This window comes from Pocillopora verrucosa, chromosome 11 (genome assembly GCF_036669915.1).
Source record: "Pocillopora verrucosa isolate sample1 chromosome 11, ASM3666991v2, whole genome shotgun sequence".
Lineage (NCBI taxonomy): Eukaryota > Metazoa > Cnidaria > Anthozoa > Scleractinia > Pocilloporidae > Pocillopora > Pocillopora verrucosa.
The window spans coordinates 459156-482872 of NC_089322.1; the positions used below are offsets into that span (position 1 = coordinate 459156).

Sequence of the window (23717 nt, forward strand, 5' to 3'; positions counted from 1 at the left end):
ACTCCCCTGGTCTGGGAACTAAATAATCTTTACGTAAGGATATTAAAACGGTTTTTCAAATGAGGTCCGCCAAAAACGAAGTAAAGTACTCGTTACCAGCCACAAAATCTACAAATAGCTATTCATACAAGTAAACAGACAATCAGGCAATCGGGCAATCAGAATTATGGACAATTTCATGCAGTTAAACGTGGAAGTCGTTATTGGTATTTTACTTGGTTCTCGGGGCAAGCTTTGTTTGCGGGCGAATTGATTTCATTCCTCCAACCTGTGGGTTGAAGGATGGTCTCTCCATCATCTCTGTCGTAATTCAACACCGTCTGTATGTAGGCTTGGAGATGGTACATGACCACTTGTTCTGTGAGAAGGGTGCCATTAGCTCGGAAATTGACTTGTTTGAAGAGTGTTTGCGCCAGGTTATTGGCTGGAGTTGTCATGCGATTCACAGTGTCATTGCGTGAAGTGAGATTGACATTTCCCGTCGTCTTGAATCCCAAATTCAATTCCACAAAACTCCGCTTCAGATCAATGTAGTCCGATTGTCTTTCTATGTAAACGTGAATCGGAGTAATACTCGCTGTATGAGGTGGTACTTTGACGTACCTGTAACTAGCAGTAGAAAGATCCGTAGGTGGAATCGTGAATAGGTTGAGATTAGGATTGATAGCGGCTTGTTTTCGCGGCCATCTCGCTACAGATGATGTGTTTATTTCAACGTCTCCATCGTTTATGAGTGCTTCTGCGAGTAGAACGGTTCTTAAATGGTCTTCTCTTCCTCGGAAACCCACCGCCTTGCTGACGATGATACCTTTGTCTTCCTTTATACTTTTTTAAAATAGGAGTCACAGGATCATTCGAATATCCTGTGCCCACCCCAATGATAGGGGCACTACTACGTGCGGTACTGATACGAGTCATTTCTTAGGCTCCAAAGATATCGTTCGACTTTCTCCTGATTTTTCGTTTCACTTCGTTCTTGAGTGCTGAAGAAGCACCTCTCTTCGCTCCACGTCCCTTTTCTGACAGGGATCGCTTCTTCAATCCACTTTTAAATCCTTTCTTCACTTCCTTAAAAATATCTTGTCTCATACCACCTCCTACTTGTGGTGGAAAGTCGCCTGGTACACCTGGTCCGTAGAACGGGGGTGGCGCACTCCAACGAAAAATACCACCTCCCGTTTGATTCGGATCCCCACTTGCTGGAGTATACACTTTGAAACGTTTTAAACTAACTCCTCTCATGATGATGTGTCAAGTACGAGTACACACGTCACTTTAAATCTTTTTTTATGAATCCAACTGTTATATTTAGCAGGATATCCTTTCCACTTGACTTACAATTTATCTTTTTGTCGTTTCAAGACTCTAAAATACGAGGATTCGTCCAATTGTACTTTTTGTAAATCCCAGGCGTAAAACGTAACCTGCAAAGGTGTGTCGTCGAGTTCTTGCACTTTATAGGTGGTGGTCATACCCGGTAAGACTTTGCGTACCACAAACACTTCTTCAGTCCAACTGGGTAAGTATCCTTTTTTGAAAGGTTTAAATTTATTATTCAATCTCGCTTTATCCCCCACTTTGAAGGCAGGAGGTTTTTTATTGAGATTCACATACTTGCTATACAAATTGTCCCAAACTTCTTTGGGATTGAACATAGTAACTTTGGCGGGAGTCATGTGAATACTTCTATGATACGTGTGATTATATTGATACATGAGTTTCGGTAAGTTGTCTACATACTTTAAAGTATTAGCCGCTGTAAAATATTTTGTACGTTTTAGATTTCAAAGTTCTATTTAATCGTTCTACAATACTGGCTTTGGCATCTCCGTGGGTGGAAAAATGATAAATGTTCTGCTGTTTCATCAGAGTCTGAAAGACTTGATTGTAAAATTCCTTTCCTGCATCTGTCTGTAAGGTTTGAGGTTTACGTCCCTGAGCAGATTTGAGGATCTTGACAAATGCTTCAGCGACATCTTTTCCTGTCTTCTTTTTAGTAGGTTGAGCCCACGCGTATTTGGAAAACGCGTCCATGACGACCAGAATGTATCTGAATCCTTTATTCTGTTTGGCCAGAGTTTGCACTTCCACCAAATCAGCTACCCACTGTTGGTCAATGTCAGAGACGACGACAGGTTGAAACACACCTCTTCTACGACGCGGTTTATGGAGCGTATAGGCAAGATTCTTCTCTAATTCTTTTTTCGCTTTGGGGCGTGAAGTACCTTTAGCTTGAGCATATTGAGACACGCTCCCTAGACTGCCGACGACACCGGGTGTATCGTAATCGAGTATCTTCTTTGTATCGGATTGAGTCTTCTTATTCTTTTTAGCCATAACAATTTGAACAAATGATTCACACAGTAGTAACCAATCCAATACCCTCCCAAACACAATGCGTACAATCGATTCCACACATTGTATGTGTACTTTCCCTCGTAATATCGCATGAAAGTCATCAAGTGACGAATACGAGTATGGGGAAGATACAAATGAGGTTTCATAGCATGTTTATACACATCTTCTATCATAAGGGAAGGAACCCAGTCGTAAGGTATTCTATACACGTCATCGTCTTCGTACACGAGTACCTTAATGCGTACACATACCCACGATATGAATCGGTAGTGAGCGTAACAATATAGACGACGCCACCAAGAACCCATGATTGAACAAAATGAGAACATGATTTCAATTTACACACATTTTATTTATCCGCATTATAACACTCCAGACACATGACCTAGTTTTCTAAACATTCCAGTTCACTACTAGTTAGGCCTAGTCGTGGAGCTAACCTCCAAAACAACGATAATCCAATCCTCTGCGCAATATGTGCATGCTCTTCTTCAGAAAGCTCACCTATTAAAAAATCAAAAAAATTACAAAATTCATTTTTGAAATAAAATCGTGAAAAATTCTTCCACTTTTTTAGGATCTTCTTTGGCTAATTCCTGAGCTAATAAGAACAGTTCTTCATCTGTGGATATGCCTTCCTTAAATCTACGCTCTGAAAAACGCGAATTATACCATTTTACTTAAAATTGATATAAATGTTAGAAAATCTCTAGGATCTCCTTGTTCTAAGGCATCGAGTTCATGAGGTTTAAAACCCATAAGTTATTAGGCGTAACTTCGCCATTTACCGTCCGAAAATTTTTCAACCTATGCATCTACTCCTTCTTCTTCTACAATTTAAAATAAGGGCAGTGTAAGATGACGTCGTCTATCTACGACAAAAAATGTCATTCTATGTCAGCACACAGAATTTGCTGTGTTTTCCTGGAGGGTTTGTAACGCCACCAATGGAATAGATTACAATTCTTCTGACGAAATTTCAAATACATCTTTTGATAATTCATGTCTGACTTGTGATGCCACTGGGTACCATTCACCGGTAAAAGGCAATTGGAGAACCAACAACTCTTTGTAGTTGTACGACAGTTTACCATCAACCAACTGAAATAGAAACGAAGTTCACGTAAGTATATCAACGTTCAATGGTTTTTAAAAAATGTATCTTGATTTACATAACTTACCTCCGGCACCGAAGATGATGACGAAAAAGAGATTTCAAACAGAGTTCCTGAAGGCTTAGCTGTGCGGAATCTCATTGAAACACTCCACAGAAGATTGACCTTTGAGTTGGCAGGCACCCTCTTAAAACTCCGTCTTGAGAATCTCCTAGTGTACTTCACACCTGTTGAACAAGGAAGTTTGTATGAATGGTTTACATCAAAGAACCCGTGATAAGAAATTGACGTTCTCCTTAGTTGGGGTATTTTAAGGTAATGCGAATCCCAGAAAATAAACGCTGACTGGAGGCCTGGATAATTTCTCTCCAATTTAACCCTTTAACTCCCATGAGTGACCAAGACAGTATTTCTCCTTACAATATTAATACAATATCAACCAGGTAAGTGATGAGAATAAAGAAACACATCAATTTGGGAATAATTAGTTGATCCAATACTAAATTCTCTGAACTAACATCGTAATTGTGTGGTTGACAGTAAGGAGAATTACAAATTTGATCGGAGAGTTAAAGGGTTTAGGAAATTAATTAACCCGAGTTACATCAACCTTTACCTGCCATAAATGACCAAGACAGAATTTCTCCTTACAATATCAAAACAATATCAAGCAGACAAGTGACGAGAATGAAGAAAAATATCAATTACAGAATTATTAATTGATCCAATACTAAATCCTCAGAACTAACATCATAAGAATTGTATGACAGACAGTAAGGAGAATTACCAATGATATCTTGGCAGTGAAAGGGTTAAGAAACAGAAATTGCTGACACAACAGAAGACAGTATTTGAGGAACTCGGCCCTTAACGTTAAGGAAGGGAATCTTTCAACTCTGAGGATTGTTCACAGGGTTTTTGAAACCGGCAGATCTTCGTCAGATGTACAGTAAAACTGATTTTTCGCTCTTTTCTCAGAACTGTCGGGTCAAAATCTGGTATGGATCAATAATTCAAGGCGAAAATACCGGTGATTAAGTACGTGCATTTATTAATTGAAGATCCACTAAATCAGATAAACTCGACGATACATTTCTCATAACAAGGAACCGCATACATTTAAATGCTCATAAGGTGTCCTTTATCATGCATAACTCATGAACTGTTGTCTGCATCTTAGATACTAATCATTTGAAGATATTTCAAAAGATTCCGTACTCTTGCGAACGCTTCAAACTAAAGTAAGTGCGAGAGGAAAGATTACTTACATATCCGTAAAAAAAAATTCAATACCTGTTTCACCGCGACTTCCATCAAATCCAGTGGAACAGTCACACCGGCGAGTACCAAGTAAGTTAAAACACGTGCCTCGCCCGCAAGGTTGTTTATAGGCGCACGTGTTGCCCATTGCTTTACATTTAGCACTGGTTCCGTTGTTGTACAATGGCTGACTGAGGTCCAAGAACTTGTGATCGATGTAAACATTTCTGATGCAGCCAGTAAAATGTTGTAGGGCACTGGGAATTTAATTGGTAGCGGCACGAGCCCACCGAGAAGAAGAGGGCCTGTCAAATGCAAGGGGCTAAAAAAAAAAAAAAGGATCACAGTGTTACTATTTACAGTTCGCTTTTAATTACAAACACGAAAACATTCCATACACGATTTTGTGAATTTAAAAAGCAAGTAGATATCTAGAATTATGTATAGGTCAAGTACTGCAAAAAGTGTACACTTGTGATCAAAGTGCACTGATCAGGAAGTTATAGCCCTCAAGATTACAGTTAGCCCTTTGACTCCCAGAAATGAGAACTCCGACAGCAGTTTGACATAAGTAATCTGACAAAAAAATCACTGCTTGGGGTCAAGAACTCGTCAAAAACATCTTACAATGAAGGTCACCCACTATACTAAAATTGTTGCATATATTGACCCGCTAATAAATACCTAAAGCTCTGATGATGATGATGATGATAATTAATTATAACGATAATAACACTATTAACAGTTCGTATGATATATTTCTCTATTGTCAATTTGCTTACAAATTTTAGAAATAATTAATTCAAACAAATTGGAAATAAACATAGTAAATAAACGTCAACACAGTTTTTAAGAACCTCAACTAGTAAAAGGCAGACAAATTGGCTGTAAACAGAGCAAAGCCAACGAGTGGAACTCAGTGCAACTGAAAACAAATCCAGTGAGTAGCAAAGTGGAGAACTACAACCTGGGACCACCGGATGACAAGTCCCTAAGCACTTGGCAAGTCCCTAAGCAGGTGGCCAGTGCCCTAAGTACTCAGCCACTCTGCCTACTCCAAGGGTCTTTCTTGATGGTGTGCATTTATATAAAAATATACCTTTAATTTTTAGATTCATCTTTAATTTGAAGCTGCCGTGCTGCGGCACATGAGAAGGAGGTTGCTTTGGTCCCAAAATTCACTGCAAAGTTTACATTCGTCAACAATGATAACGCTAGTCTAAACAAAGAAAAAAATGATTTACTGGGTAAAAAACATTTCGAAAAAGGGTTACTTATCCTTGTATGTATTAAACTTTTTCAATATAAAATGAAGACTAACTCTGAGATCATGAAAGTACAACACAAGATCACTTGAGATACTGGATAGTAACAGGGGGTTAACCCTTTAACTCCCACGAGTGACCAAGACAGAATTTCTCCTTACAATATCAATATAATATCAATAAAATATCAAGCCGACAAGTGATGAGAGTAAGAAAAATCTTAGGGATTTAGGGATTATTACTTGATCCATTACCAAATTCCCCAAACTAACTTCTAAAGAACTATATGGCAGACAGTAAGAATTACTAATGAGATCTTGGGAGTTAAAGGGTTACCGGTAAAGGTGAAAGTGTTGTTTACGTCCTGATCTTGACCACAGTGCGTCGCAAACTCTTTTATTTTGCCGGCACTTTTCTGAATCACCCAAATTTTTTATTTCATATTATTTTCATATAAGGACCAAACTTTGTGCCCGCATGTAATTTCTTATATACCATGACATGATTTCTTATATACCAAGACGCGTTTTGAAGGCTTCAAGTTGCTTTATTTTTCGCTTTTTGCAACAAGCATTTGAGAGTACTTTGTTAAAAAATCATGTAAATTTTAAAATTACACCAAAGCTCCTAAAAGTGCCACAAATAAAAATCAAATGAATTATATTTTGAAGTAAAAACACCACCGATTTCTTACGAAAAATCTTTCTTCAGCACTAGCACATTAAAGTTGGTCAATTTTACTGTATTTTTTGCATAATTAATTAGGTAAAAACCCGAACGCATTCCTTCCTGCAACGATTACCATCTCTCCGGGCGCAAATCGCGCGCGCGTTGCTCGGAAGTGATTAGCAAGGGATATTTGGAGTTTGAGTAGCCAATCAGAGTGCGCCTATAATGCTACCCACTCTATATATACTCACAAGACTGTTAGCCTTTAACTGACTGTACCAAAGATGTGTTACAGATGTTTCGTTGTACAATAATATTGCGTGACGAAGTAATATCACCCCTTATTTTCCTCTTCGTTTCGTGACCATCAAAATATTGACTACAAAGGAGTTTAAACATAGAAATGTTTGAGTTTACGCATTGTAAACGACTTACCGAGTTCAGGATTATCAGGGTACTTGGCCTTTCGCGATTTTCCATCTAAAAATTTGAACAACCAACCAAAAATTAGTTCCCAGAAATGAGGAATAACTCCATTACAACGTATTTTCGCTGAGCGAAATGAAAGACTTGGACGACACAAACAAACAAACAAACAAACAAACAGAATGTACAGTTTCTGCTAGCCATAAGTCATTCCTAAAATGGTTCAAAGGAGTTGGTTCCTTGAAAAAAAGCAATTATAAATTCCACTATACAGCAATCAATGCCCAGCCCCTTCTGCCCTAAACCAGTTAGCCTGGCTCCATGTTTGATTGTGGGTTGAGATTGCTTCTGATTGCTTTTGTGTTTTAAGTCTTGTCCTTACTTTCTATGTGATTCTTCTTTTCTCCCTACCAAATTGAATTGCAAAGGAACATTTCTTGTAGGACGACTGTAATTAAGGAAAACTTGGCTTCGTAGGGCACAAATCTGGTCTTCATTGAAGAAAAAGAAAGGGGATTTGGCGGGAGCACTTTTCTTCGGTCTCTAGGGTATAGAGGCCGACTAGAAATCACTGTAATTTATTTAAAACCACGTTCTTACTACTTGGACTGAGCAGAATGTATTGTGCATATTTGAGAGAAATTACATTTCAAACACACACCTGGTGCACTGGTGTCTTCATCTCTCATAGTATCCGTGACATTGTTGTCTGTGGTAAACCGACTCGTTACACTGCTACGGAAACCACTGCTGGATGGCTCCGTGGTAGATGTGCTGGTGGCGTTTCCATCATCGTCAAAATCATACTGGAATCGGAGAGGTGCCGTCTCCCCAAGGTGATAGGAGCGTTTCTGAGGAAAAAAAACGGAAATCGAACTTTTCGTCAAACAGGTGAAATCAATAGGTTGGGTGAGAAATTGGAATGAGAGAAAATGGAATAGTCTCGCGAATACGAACAGGGAGGGGAGGGAGAGTGCATGAATTGAAAAGTGGGAAAGAAGAAGGGGAAAAGAAAAAGGTTAGTTCACCCTTTCACCCTCAAGATCCAATTGAAAATTCTCTCCTCTTCTCCTCTCAAGCGGGAGAAGGATAACATTGTGGTACTCAGAATGGAGATGAAACAATGAAAATTTGCCAAACAGTATTTCCTCAAACAAGCGGTTATTTAAAATATCGGCCAAAGGAGGGGGAGGGGGGTGGGGGGTGCACTTATTGGAAGGATGGCGCTTAATCGAGGGGGGGGGGCACTTGTTGATCTCCTTTTCTGATTCCGCTGCAGTTGAAGCTAAAAAAAAATATAGATAAAGTGGCAAAAGAAAGCGGCTTTCTTCGTATCCCTAGAGGGGGGCGCCTGAGGGTGGGCCCTTATTCGGCGGACGGCGCTTCTTAGAGCGTGGGTGCTTATTCAAAGAAATACTATATTCCTAACAGGGGAGAGATTGGGTCGGATAACAGAATGGCTGAAAAATGAGAAGGGGTAAAGATATAGTAGACCATGAATTGATCTTTTGAAAAGGGGGTCAAACAGCGGAGAAGAGCAAGTGAAAAACAGAACATGCTTTCTAGAGAGGACGAATCAATGAATATGGAATGTCTCATTTAAGGAAAGAGGGTGAGTTAAGCATAGAGACGTAAAGAGGGTAATTATTCCTCTTACAAAATGCTGCGTGGGTTTCTGTATCCCGTATGTCTTGTCCTCAGTCTTCAAGCGCATGTACACATTCTTGAACTCTTTCCGAACCTGAAGGTTTTTTAAATAATAAAGCAAGAGTGGGAAAGTGAATCAAATATTCCGCCTCCATGAAATCAACTTGAAATCGTGGAAAAAAAATAATAAAAAAAATAATAATAAAAAGGTCAAGTGTCGCGAAATTAATGGAAACTATCACTATCTATTGCGTGGTCTGGGAATATTACAAGTACAAACAAACTGTTTACGGGGACTAGTAAAAAGTTCTACAGAAACCATACAAAGTTGACTTACAATCTCTGGTTTCCGTAGCCCTCGTTCGCTAAGCCAGCGGAAATTCCGACCACAATAGCGGGACATCCTGAGACAAAAAAAAATATAAAAAATAACAGAGTAAAAACCTTAACACTCGTTGTATAGAAATCCGTGTTTTATGCTTCAAATAATTTTCGATTGGTACTATTTGAAAGCATTAATTGCGTAAGATTATCTTCAAATAGATGATGGCGAGTGAATATTTTAAAATTTGTGACTTTTGTTAAGTTTCTTGTACCAATCATTCCTCTTCCATCACCCTCCGCCGTTTTTTTTTTCCGAAAAATGTCTGCTTACAACTTATCTTCAACTCACGAAATTTAACCTATTTACTCCCACGATGTGATTGTTAATTCTCTCCTCCAGTTGCTTTACATTTCCTTGTAAATAAGTCCCAATTATTTGGTGTTGGATCAAGATAACAACTTCTACCTGATAATTTGGGTATTCTCACTACCTGTTTGCTGGATAATGTATGGATGTTAGAGGGAGAATTTAAGGGTTAGTCACTTCAAAGGATTGATACCATACATTCCCTGTTGGACAACATTCGTACCACTTACCCCACCCCATGAAGAAATAGAAGGACTTTTGCCAGTGTCTATATTCCTCTTTTCCCCTGAGCCTGCGATACATGTGCAGACCTTCGACGAACATCCACGAGAAAGAGGCGCTGAAGAAATAATGCAGCACTATGGCGATCAACTGACACAATCTCTGCAATGAAACAAAAATAAAAGCAACGTCTTAAGATCAGAAGCCAAACTAATATGTTTTAAAGAAAGCTAAAGCTGGATTTCCACTGTTGCGTTTTTGCCCGCACTAATGAACACGCGTTTCAAAAAAAAAAACCATAGTCGAAGTAGACGTTTACGTGCGTAAAAATATCCATGGAGTGAACGCTGTCGTTTTTCAAAGCTAGCTTTGAAACTCTTTACGGTGACCAAATTACGTCATCAATTTAGTTGATAATAATTGAGTTGATAATACTAAATCACCCTGCTGTAAACATAAGGCCCTATATTAAACCCAACCTGATCTGCCGTTCTGTTGCTTCCCAAGAGGAACGTCAACTCCGCGACGAAGACCGCCACAATAAGGTTCTTATGAATTGTTATCGAGTTGCTCTTCAGATTGCTGTAAAAACAAAACAGTGATGTTACTGATAATGATGCATTTATACCGCGCATCCTCTATAAGAGTATGCTCTACAACGTTTTGCAGAGGACTTTTACCGGACTGCATTTAACAGCTTACAATTTTTTTGAAAGGGAATTTTGTAGGTGCCCCCAATTTAAGAATTTTTGGAAAACAACACCACACCACAACATTAAGAGTTCCGCTATCTACGCTTACGAGAAGTGCGTGGGCTCAATATTGTATTGTTCAATTTTGTATTAGAAGTGTCCATGGGAGAAGAGATCATGATATGGAATATTTCCATAATTTCTTACCACCGTTGTGAGAAGGCCAGGTTAGTAAAATGACGAAAATCAAATAAAAATTACCTTAGACACAAGAATAGTATAAAAACTGTCAGAAAAAGAACAAGGGACACCGATATACCAATGTACGTCACCAAACGCATGGCAAAGGCTGCTTGCTCGCGATACTGATAAAAAATTAAAAAAAAGAAAATTACTTGTGACACTGCAACAACACGCCTCCTCTCTCAAAAATACAACAACAACAACAACTTAAACAAGTTGACTTAGTTTTCTTTCACGATTCTCAATTTATGAACCAATTTTATTTCAATCTTCTCCCTGGATCATTTGGATCATTTTTTTTCCAATGTATGTTCTCAATAAAACTAGATTTAGACTCTGATAGATCTACCAGTTATAATACTTTTTTTTCGAACTAATTATTGACAATTTTACATTCGCCTTCCCGTTGGAATAGTTTGGAAACTGAAACAACCTCCTCTAAAGGAAAAAGTGACATTGACCCTCATACAGACCTCAAAATAAATTAACCCTTTAACTCCCATGAGTGACCAGGACAGAATTTCTCCTTACAATATGAATACCATATCAACCAGATAAGTGATAAGAATAAAGAAAAAGATCAATTTGGGGATAATTAGTTGATCCAATACTAAATTCTCTGAACTAACATTATAAGAATTGTATGGTTGACAGTAAGGAGAATTACAAATTTAATCTGGGAGTTAAAGGGTTAACTAATAATCCATACGAAAAAAATATCCTTCAAAGCTTTCTACCCGGTACTTATTAATTTAATTTCTTTATCGTTAAGTTGACCCTTTGACTCCCAGGATCTAATTGTTTATTCTCCCCTCTGGCTGATACCGTTTTCTTATAAATAAGTTACGAGAATTTGGTGTTAGATCAAGATCAAACTACTCCATGATAAGTTGAGATATTCTCATTACCTGTTTGCTGGATAATGTATGGATCTTATAGGGAGAAGTTACATGTTGATCACGTCTGGGAGTTAAAGGTTTATCTATCTTTATCTTGCAGCTCTTTCTCTTTCCTTTCTTATTTACAATCTACTGCCAACAACTCAATTCTAAATATATATCATGGTACTCGACCAGATTAGATATTTAGCTGTTATAGTAACCATCGTAATTGTAAATGCATGCCTTCTGAAAACAAGGTAGTAAAGTTGTTGCTGTTGGTTTTTGTTGTAACAGCTTCACAATCATCAACCTCACCTGAAGATTTAAGTCTGACAGGACTGCAAAAGCCGTTAGGTGAGTGCAAGAGCACACTGTGTTAGTTCTATTGGACTTCACTGATTTACAACCGTAATGTGACCAACCACCACCACGCGTGTCTCTATGGTAACGAAAAACAATAGGCAGGCTTAGCAATCACAACGCGTCTTCTGGTTCCTGAATAACTGTTTTCATTGTGTCTGTAGTGGAATTTTTGCGGTAGTCTCACTATAGACTACCATGTAGAATATCGAAATATTCCTTTAACGCTAGTTGACGTAATCATGAATTAAGAGTCTTTTTGTATGCAAAGTTTAACCTTGCACAAAGTAAGCGTTCTTAAACTAAAGGGCAGCTTTTTTGTGGTGTGGGTATCCTCAAAGAAACAGTAGGGCAAATGACGAATGGTTGTCTGGATCCTTGGATCGCAAGAGCGAAGAAGCTACATCTTAGCAAACGCCAGTATCGCTCTTGTATATGGAAAACCGTTCGGAAGTTGAAGCATAGCCAATGTTTTTCGTAATGATGGCAAAAGACGTCAACCAAAAGTACCTCTACATGTCATATTCGATTATAGTATATTTTATAGCGGTTTTTGCCATAACGACGACGTGCAGCTCTTGTAGTGTCTCCGATTAGCGTTTTCTAGGTTACCATGTTCTCCCGCTCACGAAAACTCGGAACGAAAATGAGTACACGGGCCCGAAAGCGGCGCGACTAAACAAGTGTCTTTATGGTAAATTCGAGAGTATGCAACAACATAAAATTAAAGCTATTCATTATTATACTCACGGTACTGAATAATTCCAGTGCACACAAATGTACGACGATCGATTCACCTAACAGAAAGGAAAGATGACAAATAAACCAACATGACAAGCAGTTGAATTAATCACATGGTAAACCAGGCTTATTTAAGAGAAGACAACTTAAACATTCTTCGGTTAGTTTCTTAAACAAATCCTAGCTAAAATTAGTAACGAATAACAACTTACAAGTCTGTTGGCAAAGGCAATGCGGACAGGATATGTTAAAGGAGCCATTTCCATCTGAGGTAACTTGACAGAGACGACATCAGAGCTGACTTCAACGTTGTACTTCGAGTCACTGTAAAAGTAAAAAAGGGACCTTGATTATATCATAAAAATCCTCATAAGGCAATGCGAGGATAATTCGCCTCGCTTTTGCTGATAAAAACACAGAATATACACATTGGGGGAGAAAAAATAGTTTTCAGAGATTATATCAAACAAGGAAGAAATGAGGAGAGCTAAGCCCGAAGAAGATTAACCGTGTACTTCCAAGATCTCAGTAGTAATTCTCCTTACTGTCTGCCATACAATTCTTACGATGCTAGTTCGGAGAATTGGGTATTGGATCAACTAATAATCCCTGAATTTATATTTTTCTTTATTCTCATCACTTGTCTGCTTGATATTGTATAGATATTGTAAGGAGAAATTCTACCCTCGTCAATCGCGGGAGTTAAAGGGTTAACAGGAACTGCAGATGTCAAACTTGGAAATCATTTATGCTTACAACACTCACACACTACAGCGTGGTTCGCTTAAAATTAAATATATGAGTTTTATCAAAAATTAAAAAAAAAAGACAAGCAAAAGCAGTTAGAGAAAATCGTAAACTGCTTTTAATTATTTCTAGTACATATTCCATTTCTCAATCAAACCACAATATACACTACCAGCAGTCCCTTCTTCTCGGTGCAGTCCGTCGCACGATTAAAATAAATTCCGTGGGGAAAAAAAAGACGTTATCGCCCCTCACACCCAAAATTCAACGTGGTGTGCTTACATCAATTTCTTTTCTTTCCTCAATTTCTTTTAACTCGTGCGACAGACTTCGCTTCAAGGCAGGGACTGCTCGTAGTCTAACCACGAAATAGTCTCTTCTAAATACTAGGGGGAAAAACCAAAATTGTTTAAAAATTCTATCCAAACGTACTTACGATGCATTTAGTGCATGTAACATACCGCGTCTTCGCGTCAAACGCTTTGGGTAATAAATCTCCGATATTTCTAATGATTATGAAGCCAACTCCTATGTTGTCTTCCACATCTGAAACAAAATTAAAAAAAAAAATATTTAGATCTCTTAAAGAGCTGTCACTCACAACATTATCATAATCATTGCAAAAAAATATTCAAACAATCTTAAAATTATTCAAATCCGCCTCTCTTTTTTACTATTGTTTGCCAGCTCTCCTAAATATCCTTTTTATCCTCGCGTGCGCTCGCGCGGAATCCAAACGCGCATTAATTTTGCTGTTTCACAGTTTTTTCTAGTAACTACCCAAGAAGGCCTGGCAGGCCCCCTTCTTTAGTTTTAGGAAGGCCCTTTACCAAGGAAAGGGTCATTAAGCTCGAACTGAGTTTTACAGAACAGATGCCGTATCAGTCTTCTGGCCAGTTATGTCTGCGAATACTTTATAAAATAGTTCTTACAAAATAGAATTATCCTTCGGCACAATTTTTAGCGCCTCATTTGATATTTAAACGTCCCTTTTATGAGGCAATTTTTTTCGACTAGTGGCGACCCGCAAAACCGTGCTCAAACATAAACCCAGGTACTTGTTATGCAAGTTACGTCAAATTCACGACTTACCTTTTCCATGAAAGAAAGGTTTAGGAAGGTAAATTCTATTGGAGATATTACGCCAAATTTTATAAGGAGAGTCGCTGTAAAGGTCTCTTCTCGCGGGGTACGATAATCCAGAGAATCCTTTGACATACACTGGATGAAGTTCCATAACTATGAAGAACAAAGCGTGGATATTAGCAAGTGAAAGCAACCGTTTGTTTACAACGAAAGCGTCCGCTTGGTTAATCCAAAACAGTTTCCATAGTTTGTGGAAAACTCATAAAAAGGGCGCAGTTACGGTATTCTAAAATATAGGCTTCTACGATTTTCGCATATATAAGACAGGAAAAATTTACGCATGTTGGGTTGGTGATTGATGTAAACCTTTCTTTTAAGTATCATTCGTGCGCACGTTCAGGATCAAGATCAGGATTAAGTGTTGTTGCAGGAACATTAAAATATTCTCTAGCGTTGAATGCCGTTTAGGAATATTTCATAAATCTCTGACATAGCTATCGTGCGCTTCTAACTCAAACACCACAAATAAAATCCTCAAAATGATCAGAAATCTCTATTGACATCATCCGTTTTTCATAATTTTAAATTCCAAAAAAAGCAGTGATATTGTTTGGAACATTTCAATCACTTACGAGACAGAGCGGAGGAATTCCCCGACAAGTAAGTACTAAAATTACCTCAAAATGCGACACAGCCCCGTTACACACAGCAAACTCAACAAAATATATTTCTTACCAATATTGGGAGTAATAATCGTGTACGGTGGCAAAATGCTTTCGGTAGAGCGCCTGTATCTGCGCGAGTCTCGTTTTAAGTACGGTAGACTTCTGGCTAAGTTTCCGCTGAAGTTTTCCATCAGTTTTAACAGAGCCGCTGTCCCTGCGGATTGCTGTCAAATTGAAAGAAACAGCAGTCAAGATAAGAGGCTTATACGGCCAACGGAAGGTAATTGTAGAGTAAGTGTACATAAAAATATCTACTGCTCCCAAAAATCGCCTTACAAAACTCTTGACCTCACTGCCAGTGCCTCCGAGCTAGTGTCGGTATAAACAAGGTGCTCACAATCCACTGGTCATGTGTTTCTAGGAAAAATATTCAAATGAATTTGAAGAGAAATTTTGTGTGCTTTGTGATGCTCGGCCATTAATAATTGCGTCTTGGTAGCTAATGTCTGTCCACGTTTGCTACGGATTGCACATGACAACGGTTTGTGCAAGTCAACGAATGACCACAGACATCTGAAAATATCTTAGTAGAAGCGCGCTTTCCGAACAAGTATGATGACCACGGTTAAAAACTCGTTATTGGCTTCTGTTTGCAGTAATGCGAATGGCTGAAAGGGCGCGAGTTTCACAAGCCAATTGGAGAGCATAGCGAAATAAAAACCGGCCACAAATCCACCGTGGATTATTTGCAAAAAAATAATATAAAATAACAGCAAAAATAATTCGGATCAATGCAAGGACCTGCGCAACTGCGCACCTACCCCTCCCCTAGCCCAACAATAACACTAACTTGTTATTGGTTGACTGTTCTGGGGTTAGGGGGAGGGGTAGGTACAGACTTGCTCAGATACTGATCCAATAATTATTACCTGTTGAACGACGTCCCACACATCTTTGTTATGGGAGCTAAACAGCGTACTGGCTGACTGAAGAAGGACCTGTGGATCAAATCAAATAATAACTTAAGTTGTTGTTCTTGAGAGAGGCAGAAATTGTAAGCGCAAGGGATTCCGGATCGAAAAGTCGGTTTTGATCCGTAAACTACTCTCTTGGTTGCGTTTTCTGGCAAAACTCTCTTTAACCCTTTACACCCTAACATCAGTATGCATATTCTCCATACTGTTCTCTTTACACCCTAACATCAGTATGCATATTCTCCATACTGTTCTCTTTACAATTCCTAAGGTGCCAACAAGGAGAATTGGTTCAACGATCCTGAGCTTCTGTTGTTGTTAATCATTTCCATTATTCTCATGACCTTAGTGTGTCATTCAGGGCTGATATTGTAAGGAGAAAGTAAATGCTAGTCACTCTTCAGGGTGAAAAAATTGACCAGTGAACTTCCTCTGCACATTCGCAGCTGCACACTTGAATTAAAAGTGGATTTTCCCGTCCTAAAAGTTTGTACGTTGTGTCATGTCATCATTTCGAAACAGCTCTCTTAGTCACAATTTCACTTCTTGACTGTGGGTTTCTTGTGACTTGGCAAGAAATAGGAAATTTAGACACCATACAACTATTATCTCCGCCACCAAATTTTTTTTTAACACAGATGAGGCAGTGAACGCGTTTTCCGATTCAACAGGTCTTCTTCACGCGAGGAGGTCTGCCTTTGAAAGTGGCAAACGTTCAGACAATGTTTGTACAGTTAACCCTATGCACCCTATGATCAGTATGCATAATCTCTATACTGTTCTCTTCACCTTTCCAAAGGTCCTGACAAGGAGAATTTGTTAAACTATCAAGAGCTTCCTTAACTGGTGATCAATTCCTTCATTCTCATGACCGTAATATTTGATTCAGGGATGATATCGTAGGGAGAAATTAGATGCTAGTCATTCTTAGGGGTCAAAGAGTTAAGAGCTAGGCATGATGGGATCGTTGCTTGAGGTGCAAGCGTTTCCCTCGTTCTCCTGACTTCTTAAAGAAAAACAGAAACTGCTCTGATTTTTTTCCCCTGGTTTAGACTCTCGAAACTTTCCACGGTTTAAATAAAGTTCATCTGATAAACTTCTTCCATGTGGTACTTACATTACAGTAGCACTCTCCTGTAGACTTGTTACAAACTGGACTCAGATTAATTCCCCACTTCACATTTACACGGACCACAGACGCCTATACTTGAAGCACCAAAGTACTTATCTCGACAGGGTATCTCCATGCGGACCTCACAAAATTCCCTTAAGAAATTATACAAAACATTGAAACTCTAAATTTAAGTGAATCTTAAGTTCAACAGTGAGAGATTTGCGTTGCATATCGGTAACTGGTGAATTCGCCCCACAGCTAGTTCGCGCCTAATCACCAGTACCAGTTCGCCCGCAAATCATTAAGATTTTTTTATTTGTTTACTCGCCCTGGAGTGATTTTGCGGCTTTGCATTACTCGTGCATTAGTGGTGCCTTTTAACACAGCTAGGAATTTGCATATTGATCGAACGTCGTCATGATTTCGCTGTAGAGATTATTCAGAGTTAAATATCTCTCACATTTGACCCTAGTGTAAAAGATCCTGCGAGACTGTCCTCAAACACCAAAACCGTGAGCTATCGAATTAAACTCTCGAAGGGAAATTCCATATCTACGCGCGCCCATGTATTATTTGCTATTTATTTACTCATTTATTTCATTTATAACAACTTTGTTTGCATTAAAATGGTACCCACAAATGTCCAATAGGGAATAAATTTCAATGAAAAAAAAGAAAAAAAAAAAAAGATAAAAAATGAAAAAAAAAATCCACTTACCAGTGTACTGTTGAGGACAAACACATCGGAATCCCTTTCCATGGTTTGTACTTTCACATTTGCCATGTCGCACGGCTTAAGAGAACATACGCGCACGCAGTGTTTACCAACGTAACCTACAGGACATGTGCATTTGTAAGAGTCGAATTCCTCTTGACACGTGCTGTAGTCTGGACAAGGGTTCGATGAGCAGTGGCTTCCCATTTTCTCTTCACAACCAGATGGATGCTGTTTTGTGATTGACTCCAGAGTTCATGTTGATCTCAGTGCTCCCGACAAAAACCCCTACGGATAGGGAAAGAGGGAGGTTAGTGTCTCCTCATATAAACGGGTAGCCGAGGTGGACCATTTCCGAGAGGCCTCAGCCTCTGTTTTAAAACGAGCCTAGATACGATACTTCTCATAGGAAAATAAATTATTTTGCAAACGAAGCTATTTTCACGAAAAAGTAGTCGGAAATGGCCTAATATTCATACATCCACTATTGCCATGCTCACTCCAATAGCACAGTTCCAGCCCTTACTACATAAACAAGCACGCACGAACACACATGCACGCGCTTGAACGCACCTGCTCGCACACGTACACGCACGTGCGCACGCACATACGCACTCACACTATCGCTCCAAACCTAACGTTTAGTCTGTCTTGCCTTTCTGTGATGTTTTTTCATGTAAATTATTAACAAGTAATAACATGATTTATCATGCAATTTGGTGTAATAAGAAATTATAAATTTTTCAAAGACTACAAAGTTCACTTGCCTCACAGCTCGTGCAATTTTGTGGTATTGAAAAATTTACTCGAGCGTATTAACACCAAATTGCACTCCAAGCTTCGGAAAATCAATCAGTGCATTGCTGCTAATCTAATACCTATAGCAGGCTACAGAAACATAAACCTAACAGTTTAACTAGAGGAATTTGTTAGAAAAGCATACCTTGTTTACAGCCTCTACATCCACCATACACTACAGACTTGGTAGAATTCTTCCTCGCTCCCATGAAAAACTGTCTGACAACTCCAAGGTCTTTTCCTCTGTATGCATCTGCAGAAACTTTGTAGATGTAGTCCATTGTTATTTTAAGGGAACATCTGTCCAGAGGACCTCAATGTGATGCCACTGGGTATCATTCACCGCTATGTGAGGCAATTGGAGAACCAACAGCTCTTTGTAGTTGTATTACAGTTTACCATCAACCAACTGAAATAGCAACGAAGTTCACGTAAGTATAAGAACGTTCAATGACTTCAAAAACATGTACCTTGATTTACATAACTTACCTCCAACACCGAAGATGATGATGAAAAAGAGGTTTCAAGCAAAGATCCTGAAGGCTTGGCTGTGCGGAATCTCATTGAAACACTCCATGGAAGATTGACCTTTGAGTTGGCCAGCACCCTCTTAAAGCTCTGTCCTGAGAATCTCTCAGTGTATTTCACACCTGTTGAACAAGGAAGTTTGTATGAATGGTTTCCATATAAGAACTCGTGATAAGAAATTGACGTTCTCCTTAGTTGGGGTATTTTAGGGTAACGTGACTCCCAGAAAATCAACGTTAACTGGAGTCCTGGATAATTTCTCTCCAATTTAACCCTTAAATTCCCATGAGTGACCAAGACAGTATTTCTCCTTACAATATTAATACAATATCAACCAGATAAGCAATGAGAATAAAGAAAAACATCAATTCGGGGATAGCTAGCTGATCCAATACTAAATTCTCTAAACTAATATTGTAAGAATTGCAGACAAGCAGACCAGCGACGAGAATAAAGAAAAATATCAATTAAGGAATTATCAATTGATCCAATATTAAATTCTCAGAACTAACATCATAAGAATTGTATGAGAGACAGAAAGGAGAATCACCAATGATATCTTGGCAGTGAAAGGGTTAAGAAACAGAAACTGCTGACACAACAGAAGACAGTATTTGAGGAACTCGGCCCTTAACGTTAAGGAAGGGAATCTTTCAACCCTGAGGATTGTTCACAGGGTTTTTGAAACCGGCAGATCTTCGTCAGATGTACAGTAAAACTGATTTTTCGCTCTTTTCTCAGAACTGTTGGGTCAAAATCTGGTATGGATCGATAATTCAAGGCGAAAATACCGGTGATTAAGTACGTGCATTTATTAATTGAAGATCCACTGACTCAGATAAACTCAACGATATATTTCTCATAACAAGGAACCGCATAAATTTAAATGCTCATAAGGTGTCTTTTACCATGCACAACTCATGAACTGTTGTCTGCATCTTACAGTACCGCTCGCGTATACGTTAACCGAAAAACGCGAATTAAACGCGCAAGGATACATGTACTTCAAGTTTGTTTAAGACTCATCGGCGCGTGTAATTAGGCAAAAAATCAAGACGGCAATAATCGAACTTGTGTAGTTCAACACGGTAATCAGAGACTTTTGTAAAATTGGTGGCTCCTAAAGGAGCCGTTTGTTTATTATGGAAGCTTTTAGTATCCCGACGCTCTTCCTTCAAGTTGGACTACGGCAGGAATAACTTTCCGGAGGTGGCTAATATATATTTACACGATTTACTAAAACTTAACCTTTCATCGTTGTGATATGACGCGCTCCGCAATCAAACAAAACATCACGAGCGATGTGAAATGAAACTGTCTACATTCCGGTGTGTAAACACTGAAGCGGGTGCCAATTGCAATGAATAAAACAGAATACCATTCACATTCTTAAAAAGTATATTTTCTTTCTGATCCTCACTGAAGATGATCGAGGTAGGTTTGAAGTTTCGAAGAAATCATAACCTGCGATGCAAACACCAAATTGTTTACATTCCGCGACGTAAACATCTTAGGGAGCGCTGATTGCAATGAATAGTTGAGAAGTATATTAGAGAGTCATGAGGGGACGCAAGCGGCCTCAACTGTAAGTACTTTTTTAGAAATGCTAGGATATTATCCTGGCATTCCTAACATTCCGAGCTGCACGAGAGTGTCAAAATCCGTGCGTATGTCAGAAATGTCACTAGACCTAAAGTACGCCAGATGAGGGCGAATAAATATGAGAAGATAAATGAATTAATGCCTGATATCAAAATGTCATCAGCTAATGCTTTTGTTTCACACGCAATCAATAGTGCCTTTATTCCTCGGCCGGTTCCTTTGCGTTACATTGTAGATTATAAAGAGAAATATATCCACACGATCTATTCGCCCTCATCTGGCGTACTTTAGGTCTAATGACATTTCTGTGACATACGCACGGGTTTTGACACTCTCGCGCAGCTCGGAATGTTACGAATGCTAGGATAATATCCTTGCATTCCTAAAAAGTACTTACAGTTGAGGCCGCTTGCGTCCCCTCATATTTGTTTCGTTACTTGCTCAATGAAACTCGTGTTTCGATGCCTTAAGTAAGTGACATTTTCTTTCCCCAGCTGATTCATCAACAACTCAAATCAAGCAAATCTACTGCTACTGCTCGTTATGCGAAAAATTCGCGAAGCGACGCGACTTGCGCGAGTGTAACATGATAGCTATTTTTCATTATGTAAATTTTCCGTTGTCTTCTCGCCGCTTTTTCAAACCTTGAAGTCCTTTGTTTCATACAACAATGAAATACAAAAGAACCTTCTAGCACTGAATAACAAAGACACGTGAATCGCGCATTTTTTTTTCGACCGTGCGCGCAAAAAAATCGTATATACGCGTCTGACTACCCTGCGTCAGAGCGCATGAAATTCGTCTGCGCAGTTAACGTATACGCGAGCGGTACAATGGATACCAAGCATTTGAAAAGATTCCAAAAGATTCCGTACTCTTCCGAACGCTTCAAACTAAAGTAAGTGCCAGAGGAAAGTTCACTTACATATCCATAAAGAATAATTCAATACCTGTTTCACAGCGACTTCCATCAAACCCAGTGGAGCAGTCACACCGGCGAGAACCAAGTATGTTAAAACACGTGCCTCGCTTGTAAGGTTTATATGCGTACGTGTTACCCATTGCTTTACATTTAGCACTGGTTCCGTTGTTGTACAATGGCTGACTGAGGTCCAAGAACTTGTGATCGATGTAAACATTTCTGATGCCGCTAGTGAAATGTTTGTAGAGGACTGGGAATTTAACTGGTAGCTGCACGAGCCCACCGAGAAGAAGAGGGCCTGTCAGATCCAAGGAGCTAAAAAAAAAAAAAAGGATCACAGTGTTGCTATTTGCAGTTTGCTTTTTGTTCCAAACACGAAAACATTCCATACACGACTTTGAGAATTTAAAAAGTAAGTAGATATCTATTATTATTTATAGGTCAAGTACTGCAAAAAGTGTACACTTGTGATCAAAGCACACTGATCAGGAAGTTCTAGCTCTCAAGATTACAGTTGACCCTTTGACTCCCAAAAACGAGAGCTCCAACAGCAGTTTGACATAAGTAATCTGACAAAAAAATCACTGCTTGGGGTCAAGAACATGTCAAAAACATCTTACAATAAAGGTCCAGGGTTTTTATTAGAAGCCGGGTCCCGGGTACCGGCACCCGTCTACTTTAAACAGAGTTCCCGGCTACTTAAAGCACCAAATTAAAAAAATAAAATAGTTATGAAAAAAATTATCAACTTCAACTCAATTTTAACTCTTCCCTGTACGTTTAACGCATTTTTTCTGCACTTATTTATCGATAACTTGCGATCAGATTGTGGAAATAAAATTTACTCTGATGAGAAAGGCGCTGCGCGATAATAGGGACCTTAAGCAAACCACGCGACGGCAACGAGGACATGGAAAAACAAAAGATATAATAGGCAGAACAGTAGCTCAGCACGTGCGTTTGTACATTTCTTAGCCGTACAATGCAAAACAACAATGTGAAATCCCCACAATTTGCGTCGTCTGTAAACCGAAACCGCGACGGCAAATTATTTTAATTTCTAGTTGGACCTCAACACTTCTTTGATACGCTATGCTGAAGTTGAGGTGTGGCACCGTATGAGACGGTAAACACATGCAGCCATTTTTGAAATTCAAATTATAGGCAATAATTCATTTTTTAAACGAAGTCTTCCTTGGCGTTGCCGTCCTGACTGCTTAAGGTCCCTAATAGCGTTCTTAGAACTGTCTCTTTCTAAAGTGCCTAATTAGCTATGAAATAACTCTTAAACGTGACGTGCCATAAAATCGAGTGCGTTCTGCGGAGTGATCGTGGCAAGCAAAAGTAAAACTCACGCAAGCACTCGTTTGCACATGAAAAGTCAAGAGCGATGACCTAAAAAATTAAATTTATGTTTTAGTTGGATTACAGCCGTGAAAAGGCTTTTCGAAAAATTACGTACGCTATCTATGCTTTCCATCATTTAAACTCTTCATAAAACACTTTTTATTTTTCTGAAATAAAATTCAGAATATAAAATAAACATCAGGAGACGAATGTCGCCGTAAAAGATGCTTATCAGCTGACACGGCCTCTTAGTAAGCCAACATTTAGCTGACTTTTAAGCTCAAATATTCCGAGCAATTGAAAGAAACTTTGATCCAATTTAATTCATTGAAGATAAAGCCCATCGGAGGTTTTGAAAAAATTGTTTTCAGCGAGGGCTGATTGTGTATCAGACTCTTGTGTTCCATCAACATTTGTTTTAAATTTTTAACTGCTGGGTGATATATGGTGACAAAAGGAATTAATGTAAATGATTAAGGCTCTGACTTTGAGTTTTCATAAACTACAAAGAGTGTTGTCAGTTTCACTCTTTAGAAGAAGAAGAAAGGAAGCTCTGACAGTAACAGCAGTGTTTTGACTTAGCAATAGCTGTGTAGAGAAACAAACAAATTCTCTTAGATTACCATTACTTTTACTATAATCAGATTAA

General features: G+C 38.8%; 1 protein-coding gene across 8 annotated transcripts in view; it reads right to left on the bottom strand.

Moving 5' to 3' along the window:
* Nucleotides 1-2689: 2689 nt before the first annotated feature.
* LOC131789216 (adhesion G protein-coupled receptor L4) overlaps nt 2690-23717 on the bottom strand; it is a 29457-nt gene continuing 8429 nt past the window's right edge. For 2 of the 8 annotated variants that reach the window (XR_010719075.1, XR_010719071.1), the window contains 23 exons: nt 21750-22036; nt 19159-19319; nt 18815-19078; nt 17875-18159; nt 17160-17308; nt 15998-16066; nt 15139-15292; nt 14410-14556; nt 13779-13863; nt 12783-12894; nt 12580-12626; nt 11785-11908; nt 10607-10710; nt 10133-10235; nt 9662-9815; nt 9078-9144; nt 8751-8834; nt 7755-7944; nt 7103-7147; nt 5833-5952; nt 4767-5055; nt 3540-3700; nt 2690-3459 (listed from right to left, as the gene is read on the bottom strand). Coding sequence is in view for 1 of the 8 variants with exons in the window: in XM_066173875.1 (XP_066029972.1) it covers nt 8798-8834; nt 9078-9144; nt 9662-9815; nt 10133-10235; nt 10607-10710; nt 11785-11908; nt 12580-12626; nt 12783-12894; nt 13779-13863; nt 14410-14556; nt 15139-15259 (1101 nt within the window). In the remaining 7 variants the exon portion in view is untranslated. Of the gene's footprint in view, nt 3460-3539; nt 3701-4766; nt 5056-5832; nt 5953-6700; nt 7047-7102; nt 7148-7754; nt 7945-8750; nt 8835-9077; nt 9145-9661; nt 9816-10132; nt 10236-10606; nt 10711-11784; nt 11909-12579; nt 12627-12782; nt 12895-13778; nt 13864-14409; nt 14557-15138; nt 15293-15997; nt 16067-17159; nt 17309-17874; nt 18160-18814; nt 19079-19158; nt 19320-21724; nt 22037-23717 lie in introns of those variants that run through there. The other 6 variants (XR_010719072.1, XR_010719076.1, XR_010719074.1 and 3 more) reach the window with 6 other exon arrangements.